This window comes from Passer domesticus, chromosome 1 (genome assembly GCF_036417665.1).
Source record: "Passer domesticus isolate bPasDom1 chromosome 1, bPasDom1.hap1, whole genome shotgun sequence".
Taxonomy (NCBI): domain Eukaryota; kingdom Metazoa; phylum Chordata; class Aves; order Passeriformes; family Passeridae; genus Passer; species Passer domesticus.
In genome coordinates, this window is record NC_087474.1 from 141,286,621 (window position 1) to 141,313,869 (window position 27,249).

At 41.4% G+C, this 27,249-nt stretch overlaps 2 protein-coding genes across 3 annotated transcripts in view; both read left to right on the forward strand.

Moving 5' to 3' along the window:
• Nucleotides 1-26,060, forward strand: BAALC (BAALC binder of MAP3K1 and KLF4). Of its 2 annotated transcripts, XM_064393812.1 has the most exons (4): nt 1-317; nt 17,197-17,366; nt 22,476-22,595; nt 25,112-26,060. In XM_064393812.1, exons 1-3 carry the CDS (start codon nt 152-154, stop codon nt 22,578-22,580), a joined length of 441 nt encoding a protein of 146 aa, XP_064249882.1. In that variant the 5' UTR covers nt 1-151; the 3' UTR covers nt 22,581-22,595; nt 25,112-26,060. The 2 variants fall into 2 exon arrangements, with proteins under 2 accessions (XP_064249882.1, XP_064249874.1); XM_064393804.1 differs by having other exon boundaries at nt 2-317; nt 22,476-26,060.
• FZD6 (frizzled class receptor 6) overlaps nt 22,487-27,249 on the forward strand; it is a 43,411-nt gene continuing 38,648 nt past the window's right edge. The window contains exon 1 of the mRNA XM_064393740.1: nt 22,487-22,595. The gene's annotated coding sequence lies outside the window, so the exon portion shown is untranslated. The remainder of the gene's footprint in view (nt 22,596-27,249) is intronic.

The following is a 27,249-nucleotide window of genomic DNA, read 5'->3' on the forward strand; positions in this document are numbered from 1 at the left end:
AGAAGGGGGAGAAGGAAGAGGGGAGCCGGGGAGAGCTGGACGAGCGGCGATGGTGCTGACGGTGTGAGCGGGGCCGGCGGGGCGGCCGTGCCCGGCGGGGCGATGGTGCCTGGGCGGCGGCGGCGGCGGCGGCTGTGAGCGGGGCGTCGCCATGGGCTGCGGGGGCAGCCGGGCCGACGCTATCGAGCCGCGCTACTACGAGAGCTGGACGCGGGAGACCGAGTCCACCTGGCTGACCAACACGGACTCCGAGAGCCCGCCGCAGGACGGCGGCAGCGCCGAGGGCCCCGGCCGGGAGCAGGGCGGCCCGCGCCCCGGTGAGTGCGGGAGACGCGAGCGGGCACCGCGGGGAGGGGAGCGGCGGCGACACCCTGTGTGTGCTCCTACACAGCGCGTGTGTACACCTACACATCCTGTGTGTGCACCGCGTGTGTACACCTACACATCCTGTGTGTGCACCCACACACGCTGTGCGTTCACATACACACCCTGTGTGTGCACCTACAGATCCCGTGTGTGCACCGACACCCGCTGCATGTACACGTACACACACACCCTGTGTGTGCACCGACACCCGCTGCATGTACACGTACACATACACGCTGTGTGTGCATGGAGGGGGTGTGCGCCGATCCCCCCGTGTTCCTGCTGCGAGAAAACGCACTCGGCCACTCCAGCCCCCCCGCCAAGAAATGCAGGCTCCCGAATCTGCTCTGATGCCGCGGCGGCTCGGAGCGCTCTGAGCGTCTGCCCAGCCCGGCCAGCCCCGCCGAGAGCCGCCCCGGCACCGGGCAATGCCAGGAGTGGCCCTCGGGACCGGGCAATGCCTGGAGCGGCCCCGCCGCGCTCCTCGCTCTGGGCTACCAGAGCCGGTTCGGGCTCTAGAGACCCTCTCACGGCGGTGCTCGGCTACCAGCGAGAGCGCACAGACGCCGTCAGCTGTGAAACAGTGTTATCAGAAGGGAAAAGAACTCGGTCCTTGAGCTCTTGCTGTGGAATACGTGGCCTTTTCTTTTGCATGGCAAGTAGTTTAGGAAATGAATTGAAATTAGGGAAGAGGTAGCTTTCTTCCACACTACCTCTGATGCCTTCTGTTATACAGAAAGTTGACCAGACGGTGGGTTGGACAAGAACAGACCTGCAAGTTTGAATTTCCCAGTTCTTGTCAGTATGCTACCTCCCCAGCTGTGCACCTGAGGTGTTACAGAAGCGACGGATATGGGAAAGGGATTGAGGAGCTCTGATCTGATGTGCAGTTTAAATTGATTTAAGAATTACTGTGTATTGCAGCAGTATCTAGAAAGCTCAGCTTAAGTCCAGAAATTCATTGTGCTAGATATTGTACAAATGGTTGCTGCACAGAATAATAACAATTTCCATGCAAAGCAGTAAATGCCTATAGGCAGGTTCAGATGTAAATAAGTAGCTTTACAGATTTTGTAGAAAGTAACAAAGCACCAGGACGAAATTATGAAAGTGCAGGAGTGAAAATTCACAAAGGTGGGCATCACAGGCCAGCTGGAACAGGATACCACAACTCTCTGCTGACCAAAATAGGGAGGGAGAAGTCACAAAGGGTCCATGTTATACTCCTAAAAGCTCAAGAAAGACTCTGTAGTGGTCACATGGGAAACTATGAGCATTTGAAGGTGAATGGGTCTATGAAATACCATATTAAAGAAGATTAGATAAGGAATTTAAAGAGGATCAAGATGATGCTGACCAGTAAGTTCAAATTATAGGTAACAGTGTTGTCTCCAGCAGTGAAAGCTAAACAGAGTGTTAGCTTTTTACCCACACTTGCCATTATCTTAGCCATGTTTACTTTGAGTTGGTACCTAATCATAAACAGAAGCTAGACAGTCCAAGATCTGACTCTGAATAGGAGGTAATAAAGAGGTAGATCAGTAAGTATTCTTCCTAGAAACATGTGGTAATTGACTTTGTGTTTGGAGATGAGAATATCAGAGATATGGAGAGGAGAACAGCACTCAAGACAATAAAGACTGTGGGACATGAAAAGCTTTACAAGGCAACCTTGCAGAAGAAATTAGAAGGAAGATGATGAGGAAAGGACAGAGTAGAAGCAAAAACGATGAGTAGGACTTCAGTTAGGGCAAGATTCACTCTTCAACAGAGCTGTGGTGGCAGCAGTTTAAGGAGCCTGAGGAACACATACTGCTCCCAATTAGTGCCTCAAAAGTCATAAAGTACTTCAGGGAGAGCTTTTGTAGGGTAAGGTTTGAGGTAGGGAAGGAATAGGGATAAGGAGAGGCACTCCAGGGACTATAACGCTACTTTAAGTGAATTTACAGATGAAAGGGAGAGGAAGGAGCAATTGAAGGGGCAAATGAGGTCAAATATGGGTTTAAGACATGAAGAGGAATTACATGACTTTATTGTGAGAGCTGAAAACTACCTCAGAGTGAGAGACAAAAAGGAAGGGTAAGGGAGGGGACAAGAGCAGGATGGGAGAGATGGGAAAATGGGAGATGACATTGGCACAAGGCAAGGTGGGAAGGAGCTGTAACTGGGACACAGAAAGGGAGGACGCAGCCAGGGAAGGGGGCACCAGCCAAAGGAGGTTGGGGAAAGAGGATGAAGTTCTTCTCTGTCATTTTTCTTTTGGAATAAATTGGTGAAATTCTGTGAAGAGAGAGAAATAGAGATAGGATGAAAGACATATTTTGGGAAAAAAATTGTTTGGGAAAAGACAAAAGCAGTAAGATGTGGTTGTGATTGCCAGCATGTCTCAGTCATAGAAAAAACAGAAGAATTTGACATCCAAATATAAAGAGGAGTAAATCACTCAGGGACAAAAGAATGTCATGTATACAGAATCAGAGTGTGTGCCAGTGAGGAAAGGGTTAGTAACTACCATACATTAATCTTAGTAATTTCATACCACCACAAATTTCATCATATGCTTCTTTTTCCAGCCAGTACATTCAGCTATCTATGCCTGCTTTCAGGCACAAATACATATTTCTGTAGCCAAATGTTTGTACATTTACCAAAGCATTTTGAAAGCTTAAATATTATTAAATTAATAGGAAAGTATTGAGGTTTTTTGATTTTCTAATTTGCATTTCTATTTTTCCAATTTCAATTGATCCCTTATTAAAATATTTGTTAATTTCCCTACTTGATTTTTTATATCCATTTTTATAAAGTGTATTGTAATCTCCCAGTTTTTACAGGAAGACATAGAGGCTGGTATTAGTTGCTATAACATACCTAAAATAAGAGAGATGGTCTTAGATTCATGAGAAGTGACTTAGGTGATGAGAAGTCACCAACAGATACAAATATAGGTGGTTGTAACTTGATGGCGTTGCAGTACACTGCTGAGGCTTTGGCAAGGAGGAACAGGGCAACCAGGTATGGGTGAAGAGGGATAGAAAAGTAATAACTTCATGAAGCACTGCAGGTGCTGGAATTGAAATAACAAGTAATAACTTCATGAAGTAACTGCAGGTGCTGGAATTGAAATAATAAGTAATAACTTCATGAAGTACTGCAGGTGCTGGAATTGAAAGGCATTTTCTGGAAAACAAGTGTACGTACTGTTCATAGGATGAGTGGCTTCTGTGAGGGAGAAAAAAAGGAAAGAATCACAATGAGCCCTTACAATAAAGCAATTTCTTGGAAGAACATCCATTGCTATGTGAGCAAAGAACTTTTCACAGGACTGAGCTACTGCGTAGGCTATAGCTGGGGGAAATAATGGACTACATTTCTGCTTAGTAACCGTTCCTTGATCCTTGCAACTCTTTGCACAAATTGCTTTCTCTTTAGAGGGTCTGATTCAGCTAAGTAGAACTGTTAGCAAAGTAATGACTTTTGGAGGAAGCAATAATCTGTGGGTACAGATGAGTCCCCAGGGCAGTCACCATGGGTTGCATGCAAACCACGGGGAAAAGGTTGGATTCACAAAAAGCACAAAAAACTGTCAAGTATTTTGGAACATGTTTGCACAACCTGTTGTGTTATACTGGGACAATTTGCTGAAGTGTATATGTATATGTATATGTATATGTATATGTATATGTATATGTATATGTATATGTATATCCTAGAAATTTAAGATGTACAATTTACTGCCTGAAACCAGAATCATAAATGTACTCTATAAACACATCCAATATAAACTAACAAAAATTTATTTTGTTTGTTTTAAAGTAGGTTTAAAGCCATCTTATTTCTACTTCTTTCTATTTTCACTGACAAGGTTAGCTGCTGTTTTCAATTATTCTTTCTTTATTATACCTGACTGTGCCTCAGAGTGGATATGGCTTGTTGTCTTGTGGCTAGAGAGACTTTACAATCAATTTAACCTGTGGGCTGCAAGTAATTTAGGACAGGATCTCTCCTTACTGTTTTCCCACAGCAACCAGTGCAGTAAGACCCCAGTCTCCAATAGGGATTGTTATGAAATGCAAATAAAAGTAATTAATTTTTTTATGATGTAGCAACCAAGTAAACAATAATTCTCTTGTCTCAGAATGGAAAAGTTGAATACTGATTGCCTCAGGGCTGACTTGTTCCTCAGCTATGAAATTATTTGTTGATTTTTTTTATCATGATGTGACTCACAGTATCAGCTAAAAAATTGCTTTTTAGTCTTTGAACTTTACACTTTTTCCTTAGTAAAGTAATTTTTTTCTGAAGCATATTAAAGAAAACATTGTCTGTATATCACACAGACACACCTGATCTACTCAGAAGGAAAACTTGCCCATGGCATCAGCAAACAGAACTGCAGTAAGTGGTCTGCCAGGAATGAAACCTGCAATTTAGGATCAGTGAAGACATTTGCAAAATAGCTATGAAATGGGAGGGCAATCGAGTCCCTTGTAAAATAAATAGAGATAATCAGAGGAATACAGGAGAAATTTTATCACTGTCTAGCAATCTGGCTGGATGACAGTTTGTCTTGCATAATTGCCCTAATATGCTCGTTTATGAGTGATTCCTGCCCTGCTCTCTGGGGCTCAGTGCCTGGCTCATGCTGCTGCTCCACTGGCTCCTGGTCGCTGACAGCTCTGGGACGTTTTAAGGACCAGGCTCATCATTTGCAGCTAGGCTTTGGTCAAGCCTCAGTAAGCCAAATGTGGTGTTTCAGAGGTAACCTTCCACGGGGAAGTTTGGACAGTCGGTTTTGCATCGTGTGTGGCAGAGGCTGTGAGCTGTGAGGGCTGTGAGGGTTATTAGGGCTGCAAGTAGTGAGGGCTGTGAGGGTTATTAGAGCTGCGAGCTATGAGGGCTATGAGGGCTGTGAGGACTGTGAGGGCTGTGAGGGCTGTGAGGGCTGTGAAGGCTGTGAGGGCTGTGAGGGCTGTGAGGGCTGTGAGGGCTGTGAAGGCTGTGAGGGCTATGAGAGCTGAGGGCTGTGAGGGCTCTGAGGACTGTGAGGGCTGTGAAGGCTGGGGAGGCTGTGAGGACTGTGAGCTGTGAGGGCTGTGAGGGCTATGAGGGCTGTGAGGGCTGTGAGGGCTGTGAGGGCTATGAGGGCTGTGAGGGCTGTGAGCTCTGAGGGCTGTGAGGGCTGTGAGGGCTATGAGGGCTCTGAGGGCTATGAGGGCTGTGAGGGTTGTGAGGGCTGTGAGGACTGTGAGGACTGTGAGGGCTGTGAGGGCTGTGAGGACTGTGAGGGCTGTGAGCAGCCGCAGCCGAGGGCCGCGCTGAGCGGGCTCCGGTTTCCGTGACAACACGGACCGGGGCTGGCTCGGACCGCGCTGCCGTCACCGCTCCGTCCTTCACCTGGTGTACGCAGTCAAGAGCTTCACAGACATGAATAAGCAAGCATCAGGTTGTAAACTGAGAACCCGGTGCAGCAAAGTGTTTTTCGTGAATTGGGCTGCAGAGAAATGTTTAATAAACCATCTCTTTTAGGTCAAGAGGTAAAGATGGATCAACGCACTACATATGTATATCAGGATCTCTTTGTGCTCTTATGTCCTTATGTTCTTTTATTAATGAGTTGTTTCAAAATCTGGTATGTTTAATAAACAACTATAACACTGATTCTGATGTCATATTTTCAGGAGATAGCCTTATTACATTTCAGAATTACAGTAAAAGTGAATAAATGCAGCTCTTCTGGACTGTAGACATATTGTAGCAATTTTCTTTCCATCTTAGTCCAGACCTTGGGTATAATAATGTCTTGTGTTTGCATGGCAATATTTTGTAGTGGGGAGCAGGGTGCAGGGTTGGTTTCTGTGAGAAGCTGCTGGAAGCTTTCCCCATGTCCCAAGGAGCCAGGCAGCTCCAAGATGGACCCACCACTGGCTCATCAGCAATAGCTGTGACATCTTTGGGATAACATATTTAAGAAGTAAGGGGGGGAAGAGCCTGCAGAAGAGCAGCTGGAGAGAGGAGTGAGAATATGTGACAGCAGTGCCTTTGCCATTTCCCATTCAACACTCTGTTGTGGGTTGACCTGGGCCAGATGTCAGAACCCTACCAAAGCACTCACTCACTCCCCTCCACAGCTGGACAGAGGAGAGAAAACTCAATAAAAGGTTCATGGCTTGAGATAAGGACTGGGAAAGAAATCACTCGTTAAATACTGTCACTAGCAAAACAGGCTCAACTTAGCAATACAAAGTGAATTTACTGCACTAACAAAACCACAGCAGGATAATGGAGGGAAAATAAGCCCTCCTTCCCAGCTCTACCTCCTCCCCCAGTGGCTCAAGGAGGCAGGGAGTGGGGGTTATGGTCAGTTCATCATCCAAGGCTTCTCCTGCTGCTCAGAGAGAGGAGTCCTTCCCCTGCTGCACCATGGGGTCCTCTCACAGGAGACAGTTCTCCATTGAACTTCTCCAGTGTGAGTCCATCTCACTAGCAACAGCTCTCTGTGAACTGCTGCAGGGTGAGTCCATCCCATGGGCCACAGTCCTCCCACAGCTGCTGCAGGGTGGGTCACCCTTCCATGGGTGCAGTGCTCCAAGGACAGGCTGCTCCAGCCTGGGGGCAGGGCCCTCTCTCCACTGGCTCTTCCACAGGGTCACAGCCTCCTCCAGGCATCCACCTGCTCCAGTGTGGGTCTCATCTACAGGTGTGGGTGGATCCCTGCATCCCTTTGCACCTCAGTGGGCTGCAGGGCACAGCTGCCTCACCAAGGGCTGCAGAGGAATCTCAGCTCCAGTGCCTGGAGCATGCCTTCCCCTCCATCTCCGCTGACCTTGGTGTCTGCAGGATTGTTCCACTCACATATCCTCACTCTGCTCTTCTCTGGCAGGAAAATTACCACTGCACTACAGCCTTTGTTTGGATTTTCTTGTACAGTGCAGTACTTGGGGTTTGCTGGGCATAGAAGCGGATCAAGGATTACAGTATTGGCCTAAACGAACAAGTATTGCTCCACAAGAGAGCATTGAAATTATTGGAAAAAATCAGACTCAGATGATAAATACAACTTTTTGTAATGACTTTATTTTTCAGCCCAACCCTAGCTGTTAATTCTTCCATTCCATACATTTTCACCTTTGCTGTCATTTGATAGTGCAATAATAGTTTAATTTCACATTTCAGTTAAAAATTGGCATCAATACTTATTTAGCCAATCAGATCATGCTAAGCAATCTACCCCACCACCTCTGGAAGTATTTTTAAATTAACTGGTTTTTAATAAATATCCACTGCCATTAAAAAAAAAAAAAAGGATGCATCCATAGATAGCAGAACTTAAGTAAAAGTGTCAAAGGTAATTGAGAGATGAGATTTTTTTTTTTCTATTATGACCCTTCAGCTTGCTGTTCTGTGAGATGTATCAGACCCAGTTTCTGGGAAAACTTCAGTCTTGTTTGAGAGTAAGTGGTTCAGGTACTGCGTGGAGCCTCCTGACCGGTCCTCCTGCCTCAGGTGGGAGCAGCCACCTCTCGGTCCTGTGACAGGAAGGGAGGGCAGGGGCTGGACAGGGTTCTCCAGGTGCTCCCTCCTTCCCCAGCAGCCTCTTCATTGCCTCTGGGATTTTCTCAAAACACTGCAAGAGTTGTGATGCCAGTCAACCCAAACTGTGATGATCTTACCACAAACCCTCTCAGGCTTTGATTAGTATCCATTTAGTTAGTGGCCAACAGCCTTGATAAACCCTCCCTACAGTTTAAAGCAGACCTGCTAGGACTGATCACCCACAGTTGAGCCCACTGACAATAATTTACCCTCTGATAAATTTGCTAAAAATGTCACACACAGGAGCACTTGAAAGGCTTTCCCAGCTGTCACAGTACCAGAAAGCCAAAGGGCTGTTGAGCATCAATAGAGATGATTTGCAGGAAGATGAACGGGAACCATTGCTCCAAATGACTTCCCCATGGAAAAAAAACTCTTTTTTGCAGCACTGAAATCTTTAAAGGCAAAAATATTCCTAGTTATTTAGAGCCAAAGGTCTGCCATTAACTAAAGGAAGAGGTTTTATACTGTCTCTGCAGCAGGTGGTGGGGAGGAGGGATGGTGAGAGAGGGAGAGTGTCTGAAAGGGTTTGAGCAGGAAACCTGAGTCGTGGTTTTGTCAATGGCAGATCCTGCCTGCAAAAAGCTGAGAAGGAAATTGCTCTGCAAAATTACTCTTTTTGTGGAAATAGCACTCTTTGCCCCATCCTAGCCTTTATATCCTGATTCAGAACATTTTCAATTTTTTTTTTTTTTTTTTTTTTAACTTGGGAATGTATTTAGTGTTTCCAACCAATTCTAATTCTGCATTTTCCAATTTAGGAATGTAGAATTCACAGCAAACAATTAAAAATTTAATAAGATTTAAGCAAAGTTTCCTGCCAATCTCAAAGCAGAAGAGCAATGTATTGCATACAGGAAACACAGTTAAGAGTGCAGTTTACCTTCTTGCTCAGTGATTAAAATTTCCAAAATTTCCACATAAAGCACATATTGCAGTAATTCAGCATTGAAGTGGCCAAAATCTCTCTTTTCTTTAACTGTAATCAGTTCTAGAAATATATGTCTTCATAGAAGCAGAAATGATATTGCTAGGTCCAACATTTTTCCCTCAGATGTTCCTGCAGTTTAAAACAGATTGCAGTTAAAAGAAATCTGGGGTTGAAAGTTGGGTTTGATCTTCAATTGAATCTGTAATACTTAAGACTCAGGAACAGAATGATCAAAGCCAGCAGGTTATTGAAAGGCTTTCTCTCTGACCTGCACCCAGCACCCCTCTTTTCTGGGGTACAGGACCAGATCTCTCTGGCTGGGTGGTGAGTGGGTACATTTTTCAGCAGCTGTCTCACATGAACCAAGTGCCTTGGTCCTTTGCTGTGCACAAAGAAATAATGCAGTAAGGGAATTTTATCTTCTGATGAATACATTAGAAAATAAATCACCACTCTGCTTCCCTAGACTGCCACAATGGCTTTTCTGTTCTGTTTAGGAAAAATACAGGTTAAAAGTAAGTCAAAGAGGTAGATGCAGGAGTGGTGTTTTACCCATTAACATGGGCAGCTGGAGCCTGTGAGGCAGGACTTCACATTTTCAGTTTTTCCTGAATTTACTGAGCCCCTCTGCATTGCTGTTTGCTTAACTGAGCCTAACATTTTAAGCAGCTGATTGAAGCAAAGCAATGATGAGTATCATTCTTCCTGGGAGATGGAAGGTTTATGCTAGCTGGTTCAGGTGCATGCTAGCTACTGAAGAGAAAAATAACCAGCCCATTCTTTATTGACTGACTAAAATATTTTGATTGTGGGTTTTTTTACCAGTTTCTAAACAGTGTATATAGTTGAGTTTCTGTCTCCATACATTTTGTCTGGATATCGTCCTCATGCTGCAATTTTCAATTTTGTAAACTGCTAACATTTCCCAAGTGGGCCACCAGAGTTGTTTCAAGCATTTGCAGTACTAAAAGCATGAATATCTGACATTTGCACAATGCTGATGCCTGAGTGCTTTCTGAGTGTTTACACCATGTGTGGAAAATACGGAAAAAATGCAATGGATTTATCTAGAAGATAGTTGATAGCTGACAGCCTTAAGTTTTAATGTAGTTACTGCCTTCATTTTAGGATGAACACTGAATGTGGGTGATGACTTTTTCACATGCATACAGACACCTTAAAGCCAAAGGACTTTATGATTATAGTTACAGTGGTTAAGTCAGCAGTATCTTTCTGTATATTCATACTGTAAGGCTGGGAATGCCACAGGCCATACAGCCCCCTGGAGTTTCCTGAGTTAATTCCCACAAGGGACATGCCTTTGGGACATTGGGAATGAATTTACAGCTTTCTAGGGGTTGACATTTTGCCTAAGCCTTTGTAAATTATTCCAGTAGTCAAGTACTATTTTTAAAAAATAAATGTGCAATGTACTACTTGGAATGTTTAACTTCAATTCCAGCTGTTGAAACTTGGTAAGGAAAAATAAGGAGTAATTTCAGCTCACATTTCATGTACCTTGAAATGTGTTTCATGAAGATTTATATTTAGTCTGCCTAAATATTTTTGCTGCTCCTCAGTGTGATTAAGTGAAATGATTCATTTTACTCATCTTAAAACTCCATGTGTGACTGGCTAAGTAATAAGACTAATAATAATGCTTTCCATATCTATGTTGGAAATTAGCCTAGATCATAATGAGAGATGTTTTATTACCACATCCCAAAGGAGAAGGAAAGCCCAGGTAAAGGGGAAGGAGGGAAAGAGCATGTGAACACCTACAGCTGTAAGGCACTGCTCAGAACAGGGTGGGCACTGCTGTGGGAGGGATGACTGAGAGAGGGCCAGAAGCCTGCTGCTTGTTTTTCATCTCACACAGTGCTCTCCTGCAAGGAAAACTTCTTTCTTGGCATTTTAAGGACAGGTTTAGACAGGAACTGAGCCAAAAGCCAGCACTTTGGGAAAACAGGCTGAATTGCCATAATTTGGACCCATGATATAACGTATTACGCATGGAGTGTATAATTTTTAACATGTATTTTTCATGGGCTTTACTGAAACACAGCCAGTATATTTGCATGTGGAAAAGCAAATCCCCCAGTCTCTATCCTTCTAAAATCCAGTACCATGAAAAGCACTTCAGAGCTTTGCTATTTGTGTGTTAGGTTTTCAGGTTGGAGGAAGGAGTGATCTGGTTTTTGGCACACCATGTGGCACTTGTTAGTTGCTTAATCCATTCTATGGCATTTTCCCAGGCAAAAGATGTACTCAGCTGTCAAGGTCTTCTAAAATGTTGCTGATGCTTTTTTCCAAAATATAGGGAAAATTTGGTTCTTCTATCTTGTTCCAGTTATCAAAATTCGTATTGTCATGCATTAAACTCTGTTGTCTTTCTGGTGTTAAGTCCTTGCCTAGCACCATGATCACAATTCTTTCAAGTTTACCTTTTGTATCTTCCCTTGATGGTCAGTCCAATGCCCTTGAATTCATCTTCTGGACTCTATTTGCCATGAAGAACCCTTTGTCTGGAGCTTTGAAATGATCATACATTTGTTAAAAAGTGTTGCAGCATGCTTTTCTTATTTGGGATAAATATAAATTTTATATTCACTTTTATTTCACAGACATGGTTGCAACACTATTAAATTTGTTTACAAGATAGTTATTCTGTGATCCTGTATCCCCATTTGAAATTGAAATATACCAATATGCAAAGATTTAGCACGTACTTGTGAATTTAGGCCATGCAAGTGATATCAAGCTTTGCAGCTTGAGAGTTCGTTTGTGCTTTAGGAGGAGCTCCCTTCAAATAAGCATCCCCCTGTAAGTGTGGAGGAAGGCACAGAGCTCCTGGCTGCCTCCCCACACCAGTGGTGTGCCTGGGCATGGCTCAGCCCTGCCTGCCTGGAGGCAGTTTTGGAGAGATCTCCAAAATATGTGGGAAGTGAAAATGTGTTTGTTGTATTTTGCTGCATTGTCTAAAATTCATATCACATTAGAGTTCAGAGAAATCATTCTGGATTCTCTGAAGGTCTGGGAAGCAGATTTATTGCATTATTGTATTTACAGGTACAAAACATTGTTTCTGATAATATTTTCCTGCTGCAGCAGGTCATCCCTCTGTAAATCTGGATCCTTCATCCTAGCTCACAAACCCGCTCTCTGCTTTTCCTCAAAGTTTCTAAATTGTTTCTTGTTAGGTAAAGAGCTATTGCATATTTCCTGAGCAGCTGGTCTCATCCCTGAGGCTACTGCTTTGGAGGAAATGACTTAAACCTGACTTTTGCCACAGCTCCCACTCCATTTTTTATTGGATCCTTGCTATGTCTGGTTTTTGCAGCCAAAGTGCGCACCAGCCCTCAGGCCTGCAGATGCCTGGCTTTCCCAAAAATATATAGTTTCAAATTAGGAAAATAGATAGAGAAAACAGATGTGTCAGTGCTTTCTGTACTTATTATCACTCTAGCATTAAATACAAGAAATTCAGTGATGATTGCAAACACATATTTCCTCTGGAAGCACCTGTATGTGGTGATAACACTTTCCATTTGTCTTCCCTATGAGCTTTCTCAGAGGAATCCATCTTTACAGTGCAGCATCTTTTTAGGCAGGCATTTTCTAAACCAGCATCTTATGCATTATACATGAGATAACAGCCATGATAAATAAAAAAGGGTGTTGCTGAGCTAGAAAATGGAACCCTACTGGTTTGTTCATTGTCAGTTCCAAAGGTATAAATTTAGCTAATCAACAGCTACCTGCTTTAAACAAATGTATGCTTGTTACTCCATAACAGAACACCTGGCAGCACAGGGTCTCATGGGTACTGGGTCAGATCTAGAGCATGTTTGGGTCAGAATTCATGTCCTACTTTGGTCACTACCTGTTGCTTTAAAATGAATTAGGAGACTGCCGTGGCAAACACACATGGAATAATTTTTTCTACAAATGGTTGAATCTTTTGGCTAAGATTAACTTTGTCTCCTTACTACAAGGTTTCATACCCTTCCCAAACTTTTTGACAGCATTAGCTACTGCAGCATTAATGATTATCTTAGTCACAGAAATTTTCAGGTCATCTCGAACCTTACCAAGATTTACTCTTTTGATTAAGCCTGTGCAGGAGATCCAGGCAGACCCACCTATGTGTTATTTGTGGTTTGAGAAGTTTCCTGTGGTTCTGATAGTTAAGGGCTACAGAATTGTCTCTCATTGATCTCTTTTCTGTCTCTCTGTGCCAGATGTCAATCCATGACACAACTTTGCTTTTTAAACTAGTTTTACATTCACAAACTGAAAAAAAATAGATTATTTCCCCCCTTTTCACATCATCTTTATACAAAGATGATACAAAAATCTGGTTAGAAAGAGTTAAGAATAAAAATTTCCTCTCTTTATGAAATACTGTTATTAAGAACAATTTGAATTCTTAGTGTAACCAGGCTATATGAAGTACTAGAGCAGTATGCAATGTTTATCTTTGTTTACATAAGTGTTGTCTTTATAATAAAAGAAACCAGAAAAAAATTAGAAATACAGGTCTAATGTCTTAAGTTTTCATTCTGCATTTTACATTTTCACTGACTTCTTGAACACCCTATTTACTAAAATAAATATTCTTAAAGCTTTCTTAGGCAGCTCCCTCTCCAGGTAAATGTTGGGGAGGGGGGAAGTTTAGAGCTATATGATTTAAGCATTTTGAATGGACATAAGCTTGCAAGTCTGTGAGCAATTTTTCAGACTGCAATTTTAAATATCTGTCTCTTAAACTAAAAAACTGGGATGATGCTGTCTGACAATTTATGAAAACCCATTCAAAAATTTAAAATTATTGTGTTTGTTTTGTTTTACTGGAGAGCACACCAAGCTAAGCTGCTTTCAGCTGCTTGTTCTGATTCCTGTGCTACCTCCCAAGTTGTGCCAGTCTGACTGCTTGCGTCACTGGGGGAAGAATAAAGTCTAGGATTGATTTCAGTTTAAAATTACCCTTTTTTCCCCCGATGCTGCTGGAAAAAAGCATTTGTCAAGCTCCAGCCTAAGGGATTTCTATTGGCATGGTAAGAAAGGCAAGACTTAGTGTGCCTGTGCAGCCCAGCAAGCAAAGAGGAAGGTGGTAAACGCTGCCACGGGAGACAAGGTTTTTTAAGCACACTTTGTGCTGGTAAAGTAGACTTGGATTTATGAATTTATGAGCAGTGGGGCTGCTACAGGGGTATTCTCCCTGTGGCCATTGAGAGAGAACTCGTGTGTGTTCCTTACAAATAAACCTGATTACATGCAGTGAAATCACTGCCACTTGTCATCCATTCCTCCCCACAGAGGGAGCAGCCTGGCAGTCCCCAAACCCAAATCAGCCATTCCTGAGGGAAGGGTCCCCATCACATTCATGGGCATTTAGTAATCACCCAGAAACCCAGGTTTTGGGAATGGAGCCTTGAGAATATTGGAGCCTTGCCAGTTCCTTTGAAAGTGAAATGTGTATTTGACAGAGCATTGAGGTGGGATCTGTTGTTTCCCCTGGCCTAGAGAGTCCCACAGACTCTTGGCAGGGGTGCCATGAATGAGAAGATGAGAATGAAACCAACATCACTGAACCCATTCATTTAAATGTCTACAGTGATTTAACAACACTGATGTAAACTGAAGCTCTACCATGAAAGAACAAGGAGATTGTTTACCAAACCCCTGTCGTGAGGATGGCATAAATACCTCAACAGTTTTCTTGTTTTAAACCACACTGAGGCAAGACCCTCAGTATTGTCACCCTGCTGGCTTTTGAACTCCAATAGTACATAAGAGAGTTAACTCTTCATTATTGTGTACCATGGCAAATCCCAAATAGCAATGCAAAAATATTTGCTATTTAAAAAGCAACCCCGTGTTCCTAATCCTTTTTAAACATCATCTCTGTTTTGCAATCATCATTTTGTGTTATGTATCTAGTCTATAAAATAGGTGTTGCTTTATGGATTGCCAACAAATCTCGTGCTCTGAACACCACTGCTTATGTATTCTCACTGTGATTTCTTCTTGGTGTTCATACATAAAGGGCAAGTCACTGAAGCCATTAAACTGTTGCCCACTGTCTAAATCATCTATTTGCTAATGAAAATGAATTCTAAAATAGTTTCTTAATTTCAGAATAGCAAACATATACAGGATAAAATAAAAAATCTTTTTGTCTAGGTTTGGTGACCACTAGGTCATCCATATAAAAATATAGTAGTGATACTGGAAGGCTCAAATACTGACACCTGGTTTATATTTGACAAGTATTGCAAAAAAAGGCACACCCCTGCAACGCAGGATGCAGCAGGTATGCTTAGGCTGCAAACTAACAGAGACAAAAAATGATCCAGATATACCAATTTCAGGATTGAGATTTTCCATCTCCGTCTGGAAATGGATTAATGTAAGAAAAAGTTTTCTGTGCAAGACCAAAAGATGCAACACAATCTGATAAATGAACAATTGGACTTAATAACAAAATGGCTTTTTAGCTGACAGATGCTTTACCAGACAATTTAGTCAGAGGCCAGATGGCCAAAGAGATACATGGTAGAAAGTAATTTCATAGGATGACTCCACAGAAGGAAAAACTCATCATTTGGATGTTTGAAACGTCAAAGATTCAATGGAATTAGTGTGTAATTCCTGCAGTTTGCCTGTTGAAAGCTGTGCTCAAGCCCGTTCTCAGGGCTTCACTGCAAGGTGAAGCAGTGGACTCCTGGCTGAGAGCTCTGACTCACACGTGGCTCGTTGCCTCTCCATCTCCCTTCCCGACAGCTGCTTTTGTCTACAACATCAGCCTGTGCCACTTACTGCTCTGCACCAGGCATTGTTTGCCTCTCCTCTGGTCCTGTGGAGTGACAGGGAGAGGTAAGACCTAAAACATAACTAGGTGGGGAATTCTGGGAGATGCAGGAGAGGTGAAGTTTGCTGTTGCCTTACTGAAGTTGCATCCAAACTTAGACACAAGAACAACAACCGGTTTTATATCTAGCAGAAAAAGCAGTTTCCAAAGACAGAAGTATTTTTAAAAAATAAATTATAATATAATATTTTCAAGTTTCAGCTCAATTTTTTTCTATACAAACTAAACGACAGCATTATTAGTAACCACCACTACAAGTTAAAGCGTCTTTGGAATACTCTGCCTCCATCTTCTGACTGCTCAGGGAAATGCAGTGACTCGTTTGTATTCAGACTTCTTAAATCCCAGAATCACAGAATGGTTTGAGTCAGAAGAGACCTTAAAGACCTTCTAATTTCACAAAATTTTATATATTTTCAAGACCAAGGCTTTGAATATTTGGGTGAAACTTTATTGAGTCCAGTCATTGCCTTTGCTAGCTAATACTGACAAATGTTGCTTTCTACTGACAAATCATCTTTTCTGACACATTTCTGAAAAAGGATTCAGGACTTTGCTTCCTTGTAAATATCTTTAACACAGCCCTTGAATTCCTACCTGATTAATGTAGAAGATTTTGATGACAAAATGTCACTTCATACAGCAATGGCTTTTCATTGGTTTTCCACATACTTTTTTTTTCCTTTGGTGTCTGTGACTCCTTAATTTTTCTAGGTTTGATACCTGCATTACCAGTTAGTAAATTTGCCTTCTTTGTTTCTCTTTTCAACATAAAGCTCTTCATAAACAAGCTTTGATAAAAACTAAATTGAGAGCAACAGTCATGCATCCCACTTACTCCTTATATTTGGATTTCAGACCCATTGTTGCAAGACCAAAAAGCAAATTATTCATTTATTTGATTGCTGATAGATAAAACAGCATGAAATAAATTTTTTAAAAAAATTTCTCAACTTCAAATGAAAAAAATATTCATGGCAAGGCCATGTGTAGAGCACCCTTCCCATCCATATTGGTCTCATCTGTTATGCTCACATCTAACCCCTTCATTTCCCAGAACTGGAACAGATTTAAAGGGTCTTCTCTGGGTCCTAAGTTCAACCCTTGGTCACACAAGGAGCCATGTGTGTAGAGAAGTCAGTGGAGACATGCAGGTGACAAAAATCTACTGACATGCTGCACTCATTGACTTTTTCCCAAGATTTCCTGAGCCAATGTTTCTCAGAGCAGTGGACCATAGGAAAAAGGCCAAATGATGTCAAATGTGAGGATGAAGAAGCCACAGGGAGGTAGAATCCTCTCACTGTGGTACTGTACCACACCTTGCATCACGGACACAATCACAAAATGAGGTAAAATAGAGGGACACTGGAGCCAGCTGCAAATTGCTGCTCAGTATTAACTGCCCAATTCCATGTGTCCCTACTAGGTCTTCTGGAGGATGGGAAATTGGCTCACACAGGTGTATCTACAGCATCAGCCACAGCTGGAATGCTGAACCCTGAGAAGAGGAGCAACTGTGGCTCTCAGTGTGCAAACCCCATAGTCCACAGCACTGGGACTGCAACACAGAGACAGAATGGCTTCAGGACCACAGAGGTATGAGTAAAATTATGTTCCCTAATGCCCAGAACTAGCTTCAACCAGGTCTAAATTACTTCTGTGACAGCCTTTCTCTTTGCAGTGAAACTGTATTCATTGTCTTGAGATATGAGAAATTGGTGCCAGGCTGCATTACAGACATGGCATGACTGAGCTGAGCACCTCTGGAAATGCTTCATGCCTGAACAGCCACAGAATTGATGTTTTATTTGTCAATCAGAGTAACACACTTGTTACAGTAAAAAAACAGCCCCCACACTCATTTGTTTTCAACTCAGTCCAGCTGTGGCACATATTGTGCAAACTACTTAGATTAACTATCAAAAAAGGAACATGTTTTCCCTTAATTGCTGTTCTGCTTAAAATATGTGCACTGCATGAACCCTGGTTCATTCAAAGCTGGACATGAAGCTTGAAAAAGTCACTGGGTGTCTTTGCAATAAGTTCAGTAGGCTTTGGATTGGATCCTCCCCGCTTTTCCCCCTCACTTTGTGTTGTGTACATTGTATACATTGCAAGAACAAGGCTTTGGGGCTATACCAAAGACCAGCCTTCTCCTGTCACAGCTGCCTGCCCACTCACCTGCCTCCTACAGCCTTCCACTTGCTGCCCTGTTTGCATAGCAGCTGCTGAGCTGCTGCAGATTAAAGAAAGCCAAAATCCCTGGCTGGTTTACTGCTTCCTTGGTTTCTTGGTGTTTTGAGAAGGTGTTAGGTAATAATTTGGGGACAGGAGACTTCCTTGTCTTCTGGGTTATCTGCAGATGTAGCAGATAAAGTCCTTTACATGGTCCTTGGCATTTCTGGGGGAATCTCAACTTCTACTTTGAGAAGTGCTTGTCATGCTGTTGTTGCTGCTTCTACTTTTTCAGGGGAGTCTCCTCTTACTACAATATCGTCTAATTTCACATCTGGGGAGAGTGAGACTGTAAAAGTTTGGCAACCACAAAATGTGCAGTCATGGGTGAATGTTTATATCCCTGTGGGAATCTGTCAAAAGGTACACTGCACTTCCTTCTGGGTGAGCATGAATTGAGCCTTGAGGTATTCCCAGAGTGGAATCATAAATAACAACTTTTATGTCTAGTTTTGCCTTCTGTGAATAGGATGCTCCCTGAATTTGCATTACAGTTCCACAAAATTTGGCACAGCAGTAGTTAAAGGTGTAATATTGGTATTCAGTCTCCTGCAGATAATGGTGAATGGCCACTGTCCCCTCAGCTTCTTCACCATCCTCCAAAGGATACAACTGGCTTTCTTATCTGTACAATGCTGGCTGGATTGGCAGCCCTCTTAAGCACAATTTTTACCTTTTCTTCCAGTTTTTGCTTTATCTCCTTTTCTTTCTGTAACCATTTGTGCAGCTGCTCAGTTTCCAAAGATAGTAGCAATTCAGTTGTTTTCCTGCCCTCTATTTCCTCTCACAGATTTAGTTTCACATTGCTATGTTTTTTTCTACCTAATTTCTACAATAATTGTCTTTTCCTATGCTCTGTTGAAGCGTGTAGAATCTTAAAATTATCTTTCTCAGTAATAAGCTTGTTTTTGGGTTTCCAATCTTTCTTTTATTTCCCTCTCAAAAGCCAATGATGACTTTAATACTTCATTTTCTGATTTCAAAGCAGCATGTTCTATATATTTGAGGGAAGAAGGACTCTGATTACTTTTTGTGTATAAGTGAGCCTCCAATACTGCACAAATAATTGCTTTGTCTTTCCAGAATTTTCTAGCCCATTCCTTGCCTGCCTGGGAAGGAGCACATTCATACTTCTGTAATTGTTTATCCATGGCAATCCTGCTGACTACACCAGTTCTTCTGTCACATAAAAAATTAGGGAAGGGAGACCTGCCCCTTGCTTTCTGTGTTGTCTGCAGATGTAGTGGGCCTGGGGTCTTCCCTTTCTCACTCAGTATTGTCTGCCTGTCTGAGATCCTGGGAGAGCTTCACAGACAACATTTCAGAGTAACCAGTCTAGCACTCTGAGTCTGGTGAGGAGCCAGAGGCACAGTAATCCTGGTCAGGACCACAATCCCTGATGCAGAACAGACATGCATTGCACTGAAAGTCTGGGCAAATTCAGTGAGACTCCACTTTCACAAACAGTGAAATTTCTTGCCTCTTGGACAGAGTAAGGTCCACAAACTGCTGTTGATATATGCACTGGTGTCAGAATGCATAAGCAATAGTATTACTGTGGAACAAAGCTTACCTGACAAGTGTCTCCATGGGGGAGGAGAGAGAACAGCCTGTTGAGCATCCCAGGGCACAAAGGAAGAGTCTCCTCTGACCTCCCTCCCCTGTTAAGTCATATTTATATTGTTCTCTTCGAGAATGGGGGAAAAAAAGTTTCAGTTGGCATAATTTCACACTTTGAGTGACTTTATATACATGTAAAGACTGTACAGGTTTTACTTTGTTAGCATGCTACTTGGTGCATGAAAAGGAATATGTGTTTCCAAGTTCAAGCAAATTTCAGCTTTTGGTCAATATTTGGGTCATTTTTTCAGCTCAGTTCCTGTTAGCTGCATTGTTTTAAACAGAGAATGACTGCAACACCTCTGTGCAATTCCAGCCTTTGATTCTTGCCTCTCTCAGACATGAAACAAGCTCCCATGGTGTCCCTGCTGCTCAGGCATGCACAGTTTGTCCCTGCTGAGTTACTGCCAGTGTGGGCACTCCTCCTTGCTGAGCTTTGTCTTTTGACATTTTTCACAGAAAGTGCCTCAGCACAGCATGTGGCAGAACAGCTACACCCACCCCATCAGAAGATGTCCCATCTTGACAGTCACATCCTTAAACCAAGGGGTCTGAGTAAATGAAACAGGGAATTTGGTTTGAACTTCATCTTGCATTTGCCAACACACAGCACATCAGTTTATATCTCCATCATATTATTTTCGTTTGTATTGCTATAGTACAAAGATATTCCCAGGTGACATAAAAGATACTGCTCTATCTTTTCATGAGATACTGCACCTCCAGGTGGACAGGGACACATTCCACAGCAGCATGACATCTAAAGCCATGGGATTTCTGTAAAAGAAAAGCCCAAATGCTTGTCATAGCCACTAGCCCACAGAAAAAATTTAATTAGTGAGGTTGGATATGGTCGAATATAACGACATAATTATTAATCCAATTTGAAAAAGACTTGGTCACAATTTATAATTACAGTGTGTACCTGTCCTACTGTTAGAGAAAATAGTCTAATTTTGCAATTGAATGGAAAATTACTTCTGTATTGCACTTAGTAGGAAGTATGGGCAAATTCCCACAACATATTAATCATGTGGGTGTTGACTGCAATGGTACTACTCAGTGAAGTGTGGGTTCCTGCCCTGAGGCCCCATAACTGAAGATACCCTCCTGCATTTTCTAGCTGAGATACATTCAGTAACATGTATCTGTGCTGTTGCAGCTCAGTGCAAAAAAAATTCTGATGATAAAGCCTTTACAATATTCTCCACATCCAATGCCGGTACATAAGAAGCTGTCTAAACTTCTTATAGTCAGAAAAGAAATATATATGCCTAGAGAAAAAGTGTAGCATCCCATGTAGGCTCCAGCTCTGGTCTGCTATTCTGCATCTCTGTTTTTCCACTGTTTAAGGAACCATAAGGTGAGCAGATAATGTGAACACCTTAAGTTTAGATGCCTAGAGTTGAAAAGGTGATTATCGCCTGCAGCTCAAAACATACCCATTTTATTTACCTGAACATTCACATTGATACAGTTTTTATTTTTTCTCAACATGCTGTAGAATGCAGCACATGGTGCTCTTGCAGGGCTTGGGTTGTGCCATCACCCTGTGGGCTAGCAGGGGATAAATCATGTCACCTCTCTGTTTCTCACTTTCTCCTGCATCAAGCTCTAAAGCAGCCATCTGCCTTATCCCTTGATACTTGCTTATGACAGGGTACAGCTTGTGCTGTACAAAGGGAAAAGGTTTGACATCGTGTCTGGGAAATTTTATTATCCTCTCATGACCATAATGTCAAAACAATTTAGAAATAAAAGATGATGGTGATGATGATGAAGACGGTAATAAAGAAAGGAGTCCTAGTACCAGTGAAGGTAACAGGTTAGTCAGGTACCTCTCCTAAGAAAAGGTGGTATCCAGATAATGACCCTGACTGACAATAATCTGGTTGGATTCTCATTTTAGTCTTTGGCAAGTAGTTGTATGAGCAGTAGCACTGGGGGAGTAAATAGGAAAGGAGCTGGTGTATTCAGGCTGCAGAAATGTGAAATAATACACAGCAAAAATTAATTCCAGGTGTTTCTCTGTGATACATATGAACCTTCCAGTATGTCAATGTCTGAACTTTATCAGACATTATTTTACCAGGCACTCTTCCCATGTAATAATGCCTAATTTACCTGGCATTCCTCACGCTGACAAATAATCTCATGGAACACTGGCAATGCAATAATCAAACCCAACTAACCCAGCTATGTGCCTCTATCAGCCCAGATCTGGGTACACTTTATTAGACCTATCCAGCTTCCTGTGCATTATGGTGTGTTGCTTATGGCAACAAGCAGACAGTCTGGGAGATGGAAAAGTATAAATTTAAATTAGGGATGCACTTGTATGCCTCAGACAGACTGACTTTTTTGAATATTGAAAATAAACTGATGAATCTCTGAAAGGTATATATTGTGTTTGGATCTTGTATGCAGGCAGAAGTGTTACTTTAAAACTATATTTTCACATCAGAAACAAAAAATCCAGTACAGAAAATTCCAGCTCAGGCTAGTGATGTACAATTCACAGTAACATCAAAAGGAACCTCTAATTTTCACTTCTGGACTGAAACCAGATTTATTTGCTCTGCCTTTACAGTACACACCTGCAGAGTTGATAATTATAGGCAAGAAGGTTGATCCAAAGCCTACTGACATCCGCTGCCTTTGCCTTTGCAGCAGATAAAAGCTTGTGTCCACGCTGAATGAGACAGTTGCTCTGCATCACAGTGCTGTGTGAAGGATGCTGGAGATGTTCTGTTTATTACATAGAACTGTTTGTGTAAATTAGGGGTTAATCATCAGTGACTCTTTCTGTTGTCATCTTGGAACTCACTGTACTCTTTAAAACCCTCACAGAGTAAATGGGATACACAGAAAACGACCACACAAGAAGTCGCCATTAATGTTACAAAAGGCATCAGGCAAAGTGACAGAAGAAAAACAAAGAATTGTGCCAATTAATGAAGAAAATTGCAGGTGAGGATGGACTTAACAAAGCTTCACTGCAATTTAAATGTCAGTCACTGAAGACATGAAGATCTCTAGGTGTTCCAGGTTGAATACAGCAGGCAGCTGCTACTGAGTGCCTCCAGAATCAGGTCTTGTGGAAAGCAGCTGCAAGCCCCGTAGACATCGTTCGTCTAAAGCAGTGGCACTACACAGACATACACAGAAATTAATGATGTTTGTTTTTTACTGACTTCCATGTTATCCCATGTGTATGTCCTGTTCCACATTGCCATTAAGATAAGGCTGAATAATAAGGGGTACAGCTCATCACAATTAAAACCAGGAAATGAACACATGAATCTGCATTTTTAGTCATAAAGGGGTTTTGAGTGTGCACATTTAAACCCACAGAGTTAATTTAAAGCAGTCACATGTTTTAAAACACAAACCCAGACAACTCAAGAAGGTGAGACTAAAGTCTAGTCTTCCACTAAATCTCTTTTCAACTAGATGTATAGGTTATATATAGTTAAGTCACACAGTAATGTTTTTATATATTAAATGTTCAATTACTTAGTTTTAATTTATTGTTCATATTGACACAATTTTGACCTTAAAAATAGTAGCTTTCATATTGGTCAGCCTTACTTGAAGGTCCTAGTCTCAACTAGTAAGCAGAGTTGTGGCTACTTGGTTGTTTTATAAATGCCCCTTCGATTATGTTCAAGCCCAGTCTGACCAGGAAAAATGTTACCATTAACATAGAAGAAAATAACCATAATTTTAAAGTCATATTCTAATGTCAGTTCAAAAAGTTAACTTTCTTTGATAAGACATAAGTAATTCACTGTGCAGAACTTATTTAATACATTGTGAGCATTCTGTATCACAGTACTCAATGATTATAGTAAATACATATCTAAAAGGAATATAAATGTTTAGTATAGTGAAGTCCAGGAATTAATTCGACATATTACTTCTTAATATGGAAGTAATAATATATATTCTCTGAGTTTGCATGTTTATAAAGATAAAAGAGGTAAATTTATTTGCCTCTATCAGATATATATCCATATATCCATAATATACATCCATATATATATATATGGATGCATATTAGTATCCTTAAAGGGCCATTTAAAAGAACTATTCAAAACAGGCATACAAGAATAGGATTGTGAACTGAACCCTAGTTTATTCTGTATTAGGATCATTTTAATAGCTTGCTGCTTAGGTGTGTGAGTTACTTTCCTTGTTGTACAACAAGTCTCTGCAATAGGAGCTGTTTATTAATTGCTCCAACAAAAAGGCAAACTGGAATCCAGAGTTAGAGACAGAACTTTGCATACCATAGCATATTCTAAAAGGATTTACTGGCAGAGAGAGTGCAGTATAAACTTGTACAAGAAAGCTACAGAAAGTGATTAATGATCCTGGTGTGTTTAAGGGTAAACAGGATTTTGAAGGAAGGCAAAAGGGAAGGTTTGTTGTGTAAGAAGCTGTTCCAGAGATTGTGGCCTTGGGTGGATACCACATTAGAGTGAGTAGATGCAAGAACAAAGGAATCCTGGCATTAAGATTATTTAGTGGTGATGTGCTGACCAGATGTGTCAGATGGCTTGGGTCACACCACAGAAGGAAGCCCATGAGCTGCATGGCACATGAAGCAGCCCTGGCTCATGCCAGCAGCCATCAGGGAGGCAGCTCTTGAGTTTGTATTCCAGGCATGAGATGTGACAGGATGGTTTGCAGGAGATGGCCTTGGTACACAATTATCTGGGCAACAGCACAGACCTTGCTCATGCTGAGCACATCCCACGTCAGGAGAGTGCTGGATGCTGCCTGCCCTGGACTGCTCATGATAATGTTCCTGAGCTACTCCAAGATCCCCTAAACCTGCTCATATCCTGAAACTTAACTTTATGACATTCAAAGATTGGATCCAACTTCTGTGGTAAAAGCCATGTTTAGTAACAAGCAATTTTATACACACTCTTCATGTAGTACATTACTGTTCTTATTCATTAGGCATTAGTAAATGAAAAGAAATTACATTATGTCCTAGGTGGCTTCTTAGTGTTTGATGTGCAAACTTCCAATGACCTTAATAAAACTAAGAGCATGTTGTGGAGATGTAGATCTTGTCTCTGTACACAGATTGGGATATACTTATGTTTACTTTCCTTCTACTAGAAATAACCACAAGTAGAAACAACCAATTTATAAAATAATACCCCACTCTGTATAATTAGGGTGATAGAATCTAGTCTATACCACTTTAGACAATTGAAAGTCCTCATAATAGATTCCCATGTTGGTTTTAGTGGAAGAAGCAAGCCCAAAGAATCACCTGGACATTTTCACACCAGGTGGCCTCCCTAGAAATGAGGAGTCTTATTTACAGGGTCTGTTCTTTGAGCATCATCTTTCAAATACAAATTTGCTCAAAGACATGTGAAAAGACATGGACTTTCAGATGAAGGACCTGTGGGCATCTCTGTCTTATATACCAGGATTTTTAAAATGTAATTTTCCCCAAATAGACATAATTTGTTTGATGTCCCTTGGCTGCACCTGAAGATTTCTACAGGCACACTGAAACAACACACTTTCTGCTGGAATGATTTGCCAACAGATGGTGAGTTCTTATGATTTATCTAAGTCCAGATTTTAAACAGAAAGGAACTTTGTCACGTTTCCACAATTCCAACACAATATATACATAGGATTGTCCTATATATCTTGATATATCTTCTTCCACCATATAGAAATGGAATCATTCAAAAGAAAGAGGATATTGTCTAAAGAAGAGAGAGGATTTACAGTTACCAATTCATCATGAGGCAAATTAATCTTTTCAGAGACTCAGTACACCTTTATTTTGCACTATTCCTTCATCTTCTCCCTTATGATTCCTTAATGTATTTCATCGTTTCAGCATCACTGTGGGATATTGACTGGAAGACACACAATTTTAATGTGTGACTGAAATGATTTTGTACTGACATAAATAGGAAACTCTAATTATTGCATAAGCAATATATGAGTACTACATTAAAAATGCATTCTTGTTAGTTGAATTACTGAGATTTCATAAAAACCAGGACACAGGTATTTTTGATCTTCGTAGTATGTTCATATACAGAGATATTTATTTGTGCATGTCTCTGCATGTGCATATTGTAATGTCTTTAGTGTGTACTTCTACAGTTCAGGCACTTTTTTTTGAGAACCTTTAATTTCTGTTTGTAATTCTGACACCCAAGTATAAAATATTTTAATATTTGAACTGAAATTTGTTTTACATGCTTCATGAAAAGAATGAGATATATAATTTGTGCACAGAAATGGTATTTGAAAAAACAGGCTTAGTTTTATTTACAAATACATCTTAATTCAAACTAGACTAATGGGAACATTTTTGTACTTTCTGCAAATTAATGAGGATTGACCTTAAATTTGACAATAAAAATAAAGAACATTTTTAAAGTGTCTGTTTATTACTCCATTTATTTCACATATTTGTGGTTGGGTTAGCTTTTAAAGCTGAGTTTAAAGAGGGCAAAGGTGTAATGAATGGTTCCCACATCAGCTATTCATGGAATCAGAATATTTCTGTATCTGATGTCCTCAGGTTGTGGCTCATGTTTGGTCATATGAAAGAAGGTAAAATATATATATATATTCCTATAAGAAATCGGTGTATTTGCCAAAGAGGGATTATGACATCAAAATACAGTCGTACCTCTGTAATTATAAATGGGAGAGTTTGTGGTTGCTGTCATGGCGAAAGTGGGAGACACTGGGAATCTGAGACACTTTCTCTACTAAGATGCCATGAGGCAGCTATGAGGCAGCTAGAATACATGGATAATAACAGCTCTTATTCCTGACTGGAGAGCACAGGATGGAAAAGTAGCTGTGGTGTTGTTTGACCTCTGCCATAGAAATAAACTCATAACTTTTATGGATAATGCTTCTTATTTTTTCCAGAATTGCATTAAATTTTCATTATATTTTTCCTGGCTACCAGAAAGGCTCTCACTGAAATATCATCCCCATCCCAATTGTCTGTGCCCTGGGTGTTGCCTGACAAGTTGCTTGTTCTCTTTGATTCCTGGCCAGGATGCTGACACAACAACTGGCTTGTTTCCTGTGGAAAAGGAAGAATAGTATCAAAGGAATGGCTTTCAGATGTGCCAAAAAAGAAGAAGGTTTTAGGGACACAAGGAAGCCACAGTCCAGCAGTCAGACATGTAACAGCCCAAGGGAACCCTACAAACAGGATGCTTCAAAATCTGGGATCACACAGTACCTTGCAAGTGGAGCCTTTGAACTCAATACACTGTTTAGTTTTGAAACACTAAACCTTCATCGTCCTCAGGCCAAGCATCCCTCATTGCACCAGCGCCTTCTCAGGTGCCTCCTTTCCAGACTGGCTCAGTGAAGCATGTGGAAAAGGTGCTAGCAAGAAATAAGATATACTCTAAGATGCAGGGAGGCAAGATTTCATTCTGTCCTGTTACCACCCTCCAGTTTTCAAATCTTTAATTCTGATTTTCAATTTTTTTTCAGGTAGCCTGTGCATACTATCCATAGTTAAAAGCCATTCTTCTCCCCTTTGGTAAACTAATGGCAAAGTTGGATCATTAATATAAGATAAAAAGTGAGCTCATCCACC